Here is a 12,661-nt window from a genome sequence, read left to right on the forward strand (position 1 = left end):
CTTTAGCTTTAAATTCGACGGTTTATAATACAGATTTCAGCAGGTTATTAAGGTAGCTGCACTAGCTACCATACGCTACATATACCTACGCCTCATGTCCCCGACAAAGTACCTTTTGATGGAACGCCCCTAGATCCCAGAACTGATATTTGATAATAGAGCCTGTCTAATCTAACTGCAACGACTTTGATTCCACTATAAAAGCCGAAAGTATGGCTTTTATAGTGGAATCAAAGTCTAATGTTATTATTTGCGAATATGTTAAAAGACAACAACGCCATCTAGATTTAATATTGCGGCAACTTTCAGTTTTTAATCGCTTCATGGAGATTAATAGTCTTTAATTTATTTCTCAGTGTCTCAGTTTACAATTATAATTTGTTAATTAGTCCTACTAAGTATTAATCAAATGAAGCAATTAAGGTTACATTGGCATCAATGAATCGATGGAATTAATTCAAGCACGCGCCGCAAACACGAACAAATTTATAGGTACATTAAATCATTAAAATCCCCAATTCCTTATCGATGCAAAATTGCAAAGAATTCGCGCGTAGAACTGCACGCAAAGTTTTAATTCTACAGTAATTTTAACTTAGGAACTCATAATTAAAGAATGATTATAATACTAAATGGGTACAGTAAAAGATTATTCGATTCAATCGACCTCCAAAGCGTGGTTTGAATTTGTATCCGTAATTGTTCAAGTAATTATTATGGCATTGTAGGTGCGTTGAACACTATCGGTAGTTACGAACCGGGTTTCGCTATCCCGCGAGTTGAGAATAAACAGTATTAGAAGGCCGCTTCGCGCGGACAGCGGTCTGTATCGCGGGCAACCGAGCGAAACTAAATTTCTAAGTAAAATATATGTCTATAGGATTTCTAGATTAATATGCTTAGTGTCAAAGCCTTTATTGTTTAAAAAAAATATTTATGAAAAAAAGTGATATTAACCGTCCAAATTGACAAGACACGTGTCATGCATTGTTTGCACGCGAGTTGTCTTTTTCAATAAAGTCGGTTAATAATTTGACAGTTCAATGAAAACATTTGCACAACTTTTTTTGTACTAGGTATATCCGCTTTATAAGTTCTAATGTAGCTGATATTTTGTAGTTTTTGTTGTTAAAGTTTTGAAACAGTGATAACGGGATTGCAATGTAGTGTTGCAAGAGGATATAGGTGTGTACATTTGGTTTTTATACGTTTTTTAGGCCATGTTTATTTATTATGTTATGCTCTAGTATTTTCTTGTATTTTGCTTAGTTTTTGGGTCAATTTTCGCGTTTTAAAGTCGTAAATTTGTCGTAATTAAGTAATGTAATGATTAAATTGCTGTTCATGTTTATAATCCATTCGTTAACCCTCAATGTTTATTAATTGCAAAAGGCAAAGTAATTATTTTGTTAGTTATTTTTATTATTTTCCTTTTCTTATTTTAAACTAGTGGCTTGAAACGGATATTTAGTAAGAATATGGTTCAAGCTAAATATGCAATTAATAGGTACAAATGTAGAACATGTTTTTAGTGTTCCGTACAAAACTTCACAGAACACTTATGGGATCACTTGGGTCTTGTTTTTTACTTATCCAACAAATGTGCATCGATACACCTTATAAAATCACATACAAGGGAACAGACTGGCCAGTCAATAAGTGACATAAGTTTGAATGCCATGGAAGGATTGGAAGGCTTAACACCACGGACCAACCCTTAACACTAAGTACTTTTTATGTGCCAAAAAAGCTAATAAAAATCTTTGTATTAATTTTAATTTCATTAATTACTTACACATACTGTAAGCATTTCATCTTGTCTTTTAAAGGTTCACGCATGAGATTATAAGATGTATTTTTTTTTTTAAAGATTTGTCCCGCCGAGTTTGTTGCTGGTCCCATATTGGGATACCCTCCTCCAATTGAGGGGGGATTTAAATCTTCTCGGGGCAGAGGTGTAGGGTTGGAGCCGGTCTACCTAGCTTATTTGACGTTCATAAGCGCATTGTAATTATGCCTACTTGAATAAACTATCTTTTATCTTATCTTTATCATTAAGCCTTCTGACAGAAAAACATGCAAACTATGGAGCTTCAATAATAGGTTCCATTGGTGGCTATCAATGTAAGTAATTGAACCTATTTGGGGCGTAGAATCCGAACTGAGAATACGAAACACTACTTAATGATTATTATGTTAAGGTAGAAAATCAAATGAACAATAAATATCTGTTTAAATCTTCTATTCAACTTTGATATTCGGCGAGGAATCCAAGATCTTTTGCCGAAACCCAACCTTTGGTTGAAACATGATTTTTATGCCGAAACCGAAAGTTTGGTCAGACCTAGGTAGGTACTATCTATAAAGGCAATGCACAAGTGATATTGCATTTTCACCTAATGGTGGAATGTACCTCCTACCATAGAGAAAAAAATACATAGAGTGCTCACTCCATACATCAGTTTTAGTACCAAAAAGACTATTAGCATCTAGCATCGAGTAGCGGAACTATCAGGACTGCTACTTGACAATAGATGTAGCACCAACCGGAAAGTCTTATCTCAACAGCATAAGACTTTCCGGTCGGTGCTACATCTATTGTCAAGTAGCAGTACTGATAGTTCCGCTACTCGATGCTAGATGTAGACACTGAAATTAATAGTCTAACTGATGTATGGAGTGAGCACTCATGCACTCTTGTCTTACTATATTTCTCTATGCTCCTACTAATATTACTAAGAACAAAAAAAACACTCGGAAACTAGTTTCTGTTACTTTTAACATATTTGTTTCCTTGTTTCAGATCATGCTTCAGTATCGATAAATGATTTAATTTAAAATTCTATAGAAAATCTTTGTACTGTGAACGTAAAAAGCCAGTGATTTTACTAAAATACTATGTGATAACTGTATATCTAGTTATTAGGCCAGTATTAGTTCGTAAAATGGTGCTACATGGAGGTTGTGAGACGGAAATACAAATATTTGGTAAGTTTCGTTATTTTACGTCACCCTAGGCCCGTAAGTGGGATTTTCTTCTCGCGTAGCCAGTAGCTAGGCCAAGGCAAGACGTAAAACTTTAGACAAACCACGGGCGGTAATTCGTAAAGCCCCAGATCGCATATTTATTGCCCTCACCCTCGGTTCGGGCCACAAACACCTACGATCTGGAGCATTTACGAATTCACCTCCCGAGGTATGTAATGTACCATTATTGGCTATGCGCATGACTGTGGTGCCGCCCTAGTGGCTATTTGGCCAATAATGGTTTCGCATGTCAGGCGATACTCAACTGATTCAACTTGCTCGAAAAGGATCTTATTTCGTGCAGGTGTACTGAAGGACAAAGGCCTGCATTGTTCCCGCGGGAGTTATGGATTGTAAAAACGCTATAACTCCCTAGAGAGTTATAGCTTTTTTAAATATTCATGTAATTTTTGGCGATTCAGTTTTTTTTCGAAATCGCGGAACCATATCATTTCTCAATAGTCTGCAACTTACAGAACACTAGTATTTATTTACCATGAGCTTTCGCCTTGGGGTTTCGCAGTGATATATTTTTTATATTTACCTATTTTACACTCAAAACTCTCGCGTTTTGTACACATATTTAATTAATAATTACACAAACGGGTCTACCGCGATATACCTAGTTTCTTTGCTTTTACCTCAAATTCCGACGTTTCAGCTGAGTTGCACCTAGGGTTGCCAGATGAAAAGGCGCTATTATCGGGAAAAAATATCAATTTATCGGGATTTTGGGACTTAAGTCGGGAAAAAAAAACCATCGCTCTCTCACCGCACAATCTCTCGCCACGCACGCCCCGCGCGCTCGCTCGACGACAGTTCGGAACTTGAAATAGTTGAAATCATTGTTTTATAACGTGAACCTGTTTTTCGGGACAATTTGCACTTGGTCGGGAATCGGGAACACATGCTAAAAATCGGGAGAATCCCGCCAAATCCCGACCATCTGGCAACCCTAGTTGCACCAGCTGCAGTCACGGAAAGTGTGGACAATGAAACTATATCGCGGTAGACCTGTTTGTGTAATTAAATTATTTTTTCTACTCTCGTACTTTTATTTGTCATTTAAAGGATCGTGCACACACCTTTAAAACCCTACTTTATAGTTGTCAAGACAAGTCTTTAGTCTATTCCCCAAAAAAGAATTTGTGCATACACGCAGTACCTTTTTGGCAATTTTACGATACTTCGTGTAATGACCACTTAAAAAATATTGAATGAAATACACTGTATTTGCCAACCTTATTTTAAATGTCATCTCTGACAAATAAGTGAACCATAGACATGTTTTTTTTTAAATTTCATTCATTCATTCATTTTTTTCCCGCCAGTAGGTACCCTCCATTTTTGCTACTTCTTGAATTAAAAATATTTGTTAAATTTACAATTTTATTCGCAAGTAAGTGATTGGTCGTAGAAAAAGTATTGTATGCAACGTTGTTTAACTGAGTCAAAAAATACTCGTGGCGTCTTTATTAACAATTTTCGGCTTCGCCTCAAATTGTTACTCACGCCACTCGCCTTTTTTGACCTCTCTTAAACAACGGTTGCATAAAATACTATTATTTTATTATTGTCTCTCTCTCACAGATCATGAGGCCGGCATATAGCGAAGGTGGAACGGGCGCAAACTACACTTAATGGTTTTCATGGTGAGTTCCATTCCATTATCCATAATATCCATGTTTGTCAAGTTTTCAGCAAAAATGCACCAAGTTTTTGTCGATTTTTGACCCCCCCCCCCTAAAATCATCTAAAAATCATGCTTCGTATGACCCCGTTTCCTCCTACGTCATGCTACCATCATCCAACGTCCAGACTCCAGACCCCCCCCCCCCAGTTCGAAATGACGTAATTTATGAGTTGTATTTGCATACTTAATGAAGCAACGCTTATACAGTTAGAGTAAGGTCAACGCATCAATCTTGATTACGAAATGAAGAGACTGCAACGACGAGGCAAGATGTGCCCGGAGCCGTAGTAAGGCTGCGTTTCCACCAGAGGTGTGCGCGGAAGCGTAGCGAGGGATGTTTTTTAAGAATCAATAGATCGCCCACTAGAGTTGCGCTGAGCTTGGTTCATTTGGTTCCAAAACCCATAAGGTAATGACTTTAATTTTGACAACCCTAAATAGCCGAAAGGGATAGTACCATACATTAGAAAGGGACAGCATGATTCGCCCCTGAATCGCTGTCAAACTTCGGTTTTGTACGAAGCTTCTTATAGTTGTTTTTTTTAGTATTAGAAAAAAGGTAAACGATCTTGACGTCTTTTTATTGAAAGACACTTTTGAAAAATAAATCACGGCAAATATGTAACAGTTACGAATCATATACGATTATTTACATTCTTTTGCTTTCATAAGTTATATTTACTGATTTTCATAAAGCGTTTTTCAGTTGAAAGATACGTAAAAATCGCGTAGTTTTTTTACAAGCTTTTATTTACTTCCACCTGTCCCGTTGTCTGTCAGTCTGTAATCAAATCTTGCAAGTTAAATTTGATCCACTTCCCGGTTTCCGATTGAGCTGAAATTATGCATACACATGTAAGTCGGGTGACAATGCAATATTATGGTACCATCGAGCTGATTTGATGATGGAGACAGGAGGTGGCCATAGGAACTCTGTGATGAAACAACGCAACCTAATTGTGTTAGGGGTTTTTAGAATTGTCTCGATGAGTATTAGTTGTCTGTCGTAAGAAAAGTACAGTCAGCGATAAAAGCTTGTACCAAAAATGAAATTTTTGCCAAAAACTTATTTCTAATGCTAAAAAACGAACTATAGTACTATTACTTATTCTGTGGCTTTAGTGAGATTAAATACCGAGCGTGAGTAGAATTGATGGAAGTTTTAACAGCGAGCCGCGCCTGCGCATTACTGGGTGAAGGTCGCACATCTCTGCACCAGACGGCGAAAAACATGGCTCGATGGGGAACATAGAGCAAAAAATACATAGAGTGCTCACTCCATACATCAGTATTGGACTTAGAATAAATTTAAAAGTGGAAAAATTACTGTCTTGGGTGAGACTTGAACTCACGGCCTCTGGATCGATACTCCAGCGCTCTGCCATCTGAGCCACCAAGACCTCATCCATATTAGCCAGCAAACCTTTCCACCATATTATGGGTCAAGGGGACCCGAGCAACATCTACCGTAAGAGCGTTACACTTCTTGAACGGCTACCGGAGTTCCAAGTCATATTGGAAATTCACCAGTTACGATGCGCTACCCATACTATGTATTATATTTTTATTTTTTAACAAGCACAAACGTCTGCGATCGATGCTATTAAACTTAGAATAAATTTAAAAGTGGAAAAATTACTGTCTTGGGTGAGACTTGAACGTGCGGCCTCTGGACATCAGTATTGGTACCAAAAAGACTATTATTTTCATAGTCGACATCTAGCATCGAGTAGCGGAATTATCAGAACTGCTACTTGATACTAGATGTCTAGTGAGTCGAGAGCGAAAATAATAGTATTTTTGGTACCAAACGGATGTATGGAGTGAGCACTCTATTCTTACTATATTTCTCTATGATGGGGACTAGTTTTTGTCTGTGGTTTACTGTACTACTATTAGTAAGTGCCGTTTTACAACATCCAAAATTATCAAAGTTAAAATACCATGATAAAATTAAAATACATATAATAAACCCCCAACGCAATGAAACGGATAAACCAATTATGATAAGACATGTCTTAGAATCACTGTTAGAAAACCTGCTTTCAAACGAAAAAACTTGGTTCACCGGTTTAAGTGCTTAAGTGTTACATACATACATAGCGGTCAAACATATAAAACCCTACTTTTTGCATTAAATAACATAAATTGCTCGTACGCTATTTTCACCTGGATATGTTCGTTGGGTAACCTTTAGTCCCTTAGAGTGGAAAATAGAGGCCCCACGAAGAGGGGCTTTGTCGACTGGTTGCCAATTAAAAATTATTATAGGTATGTCTGCGGCCAATCGTTCCTGTGCAATGTTTTGACGGTAGTCACATTAAATTAATAGGATAGGTTCGTTAGGGTGCTTCAGATTAAGATGCCCGGGGCTCCGTCAACTGAGGGAGCGAGATTTATAAGCTTTACTCAGACTTCTGTAGATATATTCTAGAATGTAGTTCGTTATTAACAAGCCATTTTGGGTATCATTATCTAGGATGTTACGAAATTTGCCTGCAAACGCCCCGATACGATAGTATTAGTAATACTAATTGTTGGTTCTATCCACGATCAAACTGCGAGGATGCCACGAGTTATGGCGATTTAACACGCAAACTTATAATTTAGTTGTGTTATCCACAGAGCTGGAATATAGACAGAGGTGAAGGATTGCTTAGTACAGAAAAAGTTGTGTCCCACGGATGTTTCGGATTCGGCCAAAAATCTGCCAAAAAACCGGATTAATCCCAATAAGTCCTAGTTTACCCCCTGGGTTAGAAGGTCAGATGGCAGACAGACAGACAGACAGACAGACGCCTGAGTGATCCTATAAGGGTTCTGTTTTTTCCTTTTGAGGTACGGAACCCTAAAAATAGGCATTCTGGGATTCAGACATTTTTAGACTATTCCGCTTAGAGATCTAGGAATTTTGGTAAATGGATAAAACGAGATTAAGGTGCAATGTCAATGAAACCAAGGGCGGGTCCATCAGATTTAGGGGGTCACATTCTAGTTATTTTTTTGTCGCTTGGGGGGTCGCATGGTCACATTCTAGGCACAGCCCAGGGCCCAGGGGGTGCAGGGGTCTTGAGTTATGACCCACTCTCCCTGGATCCGCCTATGAATGAAACCAAAGCAAATCAGCGTGTGCCACAGTTTCGTCTCGATTGTACCTCTGCCTGACTTTTAACTCTGTGTTATTAAATACCTACAATGTTGCAGCGAATTTTCTACTATTACGATTTAATTTGTGCGGTTAATCGTTAATCGCTCTGTTAATAGTTTTATTAATGCCACGGCGGTGACCTGGTGACAAACAACCAAACGTCTCTCGGTACCTACAGTAGAACCTCGATTACCCGAACCCTCAATTTTCCGAACGCTGACTTAGTTTGGTTGACGAGATCGAATCACGCGCGCGCGGCCGCGCGATTGGTCGCAACTAGTTGCGTTAGACTACATGATTGGCTCAGATATGTGAGTGACACCGCTGAACTAGTACCATTTTTAGTGCACGTAAGGCCAGTCCTGAGATATAAGTCAATGCTGACATTATTTTTGAACTTATTTAACACCTTTTGATTTTATGTAGGTACTTACATGATATTACAACAAATAAATGAAATGACATGTACGATTGTCTCTATTTAACCCCTTACCGCATCCGCATACGTATTTATATTTCGCGCATATGATATTCAACTCTATTGACATCTATTAAAGTTCAAATTTAAACAAATATTTTTTATTACATGCATTAAGGGGTTAATTTCTTTACCTTACAAACGCACCGTAGGTACAGTCGCCATCAGATATATCGGAGCGGCCAAGGTGTGCACAATATCTGAACACGCACTCTAACGCCTTGACAATAGAGGCGTGTTCAGATATTTGTGAGCACCTTGGCCGCTCCGATATATCTGATGGCAACTGTATTACATAATCATTTATTTAATTTTTAGTGGAAAATCTCTTAATTAAAGTAATTCACACGAAACTTATCTATTATTTGAATTTGAGCCTCCCGTTCTAAACTAGACCAACGGCTGCAACGGCATCATGCGTAAATCATTTGTAGCCGTTGACTACCTCCACTAGACTTAGCATTATACAGGGTATCACGATCAGTACCGTAAAACAACCCAACTACTCGTGTAATAAAACTGGTTAACGTGTAAATTGGTTTGACTAATAAATGACTTATGACTGGATCAATTGTTATCGCAAAATAAAGAAATTTCTATTTATATAGTCCACAGTAGGTACTATAACTGTTTGTATTTACTTCTACAATTTTTAATGTTTATAATTCATTGTTATACTTAAACTATAATGCCGTGTTTTGTACGGTCGAAGATTTTAATTTATGAGTTTTATGACCCATTTCGTACCTTGTCACAGTGACAATCAATATGAAAGTCGCTAGAGACCTCATACTATTGTAACTGTGACAAGGTACAAAATTAATACCTAAATCCATATTACGTAGGGGGCTATTCATAAATTACGTCATTTCAAATTGGGGGAGGGGGGGTCTGGACATCGGATGATGGTAGCATGACGTAGGAGGAAACGGGGTCATTCGAAGCATGATTTTTGGATGATTTTAGGGGGGGGGGCGGCGGTCAAAAATCGTCAAAAATAGATGACGTAATTTATGGACAACCCCTAGGTACGTGGTAAGCAGTAAGCACAGTCTTCTTGTATTCTCTTTTTTAAATGGTGACTTTCACATTTAAGATATTGAAGTTAGGAATTGCGCAACGGCCGATGCCAGATTCGGGTCTCGCCACAGAGACGATGCACCGTCTAGCGGGCTCCATCCGTGTTAGCCGAATGCGCACACGCAGTGAAAGCGCGAAATGCTAGGTTCCCACGCCGCGGCCTCGCAGGACGAGCCTAAATGATCGAGATCGATATAGATCACCGTTTACTAGCTTTTTAGGGTTCCGTAACCATATTGGGCATATTGGCGTAAACTGATCTTCAGCGAAGGAGTATATATAGAGTCCATAGACGAACAGCCAAATTAGAACTTTAAGATACGTCAAATATTAGATATAGAAACGATATGGATCGGATATGTCAGTGTCAAACAAGTGTAAATACGCAAGTGTATGATATTGGCGTTAACTGATCTCCAGCGACGGAGTACAGAGTCTATGGACCAGGGGTCACCAAATGGCGGACCGCGGTTCGGATCCGGACCGCCGACCCATATTTTTTTGCTTATTTAATAAAATCAAGTAGAAACGGACCGCGATAGTAATTTTATTTTAAGAACCGGACCCCTGAAGAAACTAATTGGTGACACCTGCTACGAGTATAGACGATAATATAGACGAAGCTCCCAGTGCATTTTTGACTTTCAAAAACGGACCATATGTCTGACACTTATCTGACAGTTCTGTCACATTGAATAATCCCTTTAAGTATCTATATTCGAGTGTTTTGAACAGTAACACATGCATTTTCTCTCGGAAAGCGACACTTTTTTTATGATAGGTATAGGCGGCAAACGAGCGTACGAATCGCCTGATGGTAAGCGATTGCCGCCCCCCATGGACACTTGCAAAAATAGCGAGGTTGTAAGTGCGTTGCCGGCCTTTAAGATAAGAATACGCTCCTTTTTTGCCCTCAACTGCAAATAATTATATAAAATGATGTCAAACTTACTGTTTTGTGAACTTTTCTTTTTTGTTACCTATATGTTTTTACTTCTGTATTGTGTCTATTGTGCCCTATTTTTTTTTCCTTTCTTTCTCAAAAAAATTCCTGTTGTTTTAGGATGAGCGGGAGGGCGCGGGGCGTCGTGAAGACGCCGTGCTGCCCACTACCATGGAGGTAATGTCACACTTTAACTAAAAAACTATTTTAGGATATTTTTAAGCTTTTTTTAGCCCGGTTTAGTGTCCTGCCCTCAAAGGCCTGCCCTCCGTTCCTCCACTCAACCCTGTCGTTTGTACTTTCCCGCCAATCTGGATAAAATGCGTCCAAGTCGTCCCGCCATCTGCTTTTCGGTCTGCCTGAACCCCGGCCTGCACCATCGATAGTGCTCCGTGGGTCCCAAACGGGCTAGACCAGCTAGAGTAGTGGTTCCTAACCTGGGGGTAATTGCTCCCGTGGGGGTAAAACTGGTATTTTACTGGGGTAATAAGCTAACCTAATTTAACAATACAACAAACGTACACGTTTTATTTTTTATTACCATTGGGAGGAGGGGTAAAATCAGGTTCCCTAGTTAGTCATAGGGGTGACCGGACTGAAAAGGTTAGGAACCACTAAGCTAGAGCTATCTCTACCAAATGCATAGGTTGAAGGGGGAAAAAAGGGGTACCTGCTTCCTTAGGGGAAACAGGTATTGTCCTCTGTGGAGAATGGTGGGTAGGTAATGTCACACTATATTTAGTGAAATCACTATTTTCGTGCATTTCTGACCTGAAAAAGCGGGAAGAGAAATTGATTAAATAATTTCCCATGCCAATATCTAAAATGGGGACTACATTTGTTAGAGAAGCGCTCGTCCGTTATCCTCTTGATTTTACGGTTTATAAATTGATGAAAAATAACCATATAAGTAATATTTCGAGGTATAATCCATCCAGTATAGGAATGTTATGAAAGTAACGCAAGTGAAAGATGTATGTCAGGATCGTATTAGCAAGTGGAAGTCCGTGGTCTCTGCCTACCCCTCCGGGAAATATGCGTGATTATATGTATGTATGTATGTAATGTATCGAGTTATATATCCAGGTGAAATATGAAAAGAGTCCACGAAAATTTTGTTACCATCGATTTTAGTTCCCCCACCAACGTGGGTAACATGGTGGGCCACTTTTGCCAACCAAAGGTTTATTGACGTATTCAAATGCGCAGAATGCACGTTTGTGCAATTGATCCGATGATGAGATAAGTTTCGTCACCGCGCAAATTCACAGAAATTGTATGCAAAGTAGGCGTAAACCCGATTCCATGTGACCATAGAGAAATATAAGTAATGAAAGAGTGGTAACTCCATACATCAGTTTTCTTACCAAAAGTACCAAAACGCGAGTTATTTCGTAGTCGACATCTAGCGTCAAGTAGCGGACATTATCAGTTCTGCTAGTCGACAATAGATGTCGCGGCAAAGAAAAACTTTAATGCTCAACAATTTTCAGCTAATTTTATAACCGGATGCACCGGAAGTCTATTTTCAACTTCTGCTGCTTATAATATTAGTTGTAAATTGTTTTAGTAGTACATTTTTCGTCAGTAGCGACACTTGTGATATCTGGTGTCAAGTAGCGGTACTGATAGATCCACTACTTGCCGTTAGATGTCGACTAAGAAAAACCTCGCGTTTTTGTAAGAATACTGATGTATGGAGTTACCACTCTTTCTTTACTTATAGTTCTCTATGGCGTAAACCCGATTCCATGTGACAGACTGTAGTCAACGCGCCCCAATTCTGTACATTTGAATACTTATATAAACCGATCGATATCTGGTAATTGAACTATTGATTTGTCACTTATCGTATCGTTAGACTGTGCCCTTATATGACGAAGTGTGGTACAATGAGACAGTGAGGTTTGAAAGTACGCAATAAAGTTGAATCGAGTACAGTCGAGTCGCCATGAGATAACCTATAGCTGCCGAGGTGCTTAAAAAATAGTAGATTGTTAACCAAGGGATGAAATGCACTCATTTCTGCTGAGGTTGTTTGGTGTTCGAACGCAGTGAGAGCGAAAAATTCATAAAATCGTACTTGGAACGTAAAATGCTCTAGTGCAGAAACGTATTATTTTCCGCACACCTTTTAGAACAACAATGACCCCCTTTCAGAGCATGAGAAATGAAAAGCACATGCACTTTAAAGCGCCTTGACAAAAGAGGGTTGGTTAGATATTTGTGAGCACCTTGGCCGCTCGGATAAATCTGATGGGGACTGTAAAGATTGGATTGTGCACAAGGTGG

The 12,661-nt window shown here is 38.9% G+C and overlaps 1 protein-coding gene across 1 annotated transcript in view; it reads left to right on the plus strand.

Moving 5' to 3' along the window:
* Positions 1-2,850: 2,850 nt before the first annotated feature.
* The window catches only part of LOC134660423 (Krueppel-like factor 3), a 60,292-nt gene continuing 50,481 nt past the window's right edge, over positions 2,851-12,661 (plus strand). Inside the window, exons 1-3 of the mRNA XM_063516164.1 lie at positions 2,851-2,988; positions 4,618-4,679; positions 10,490-10,546. Coding sequence (XP_063372234.1) covers positions 4,668-4,679; positions 10,490-10,546 — 69 coding nt within the window. The 5' untranslated portion in view covers positions 2,851-2,988; positions 4,618-4,667. The remainder of the gene's footprint in view (positions 2,989-4,617; positions 4,680-10,489; positions 10,547-12,661) is intronic.

Source organism: Cydia amplana, chromosome 27 (assembly GCF_948474715.1).
Source record: "Cydia amplana chromosome 27, ilCydAmpl1.1, whole genome shotgun sequence".
In the NCBI taxonomy this organism is placed as follows: Eukaryota; Metazoa; Arthropoda; class Insecta; order Lepidoptera; family Tortricidae; genus Cydia; species Cydia amplana.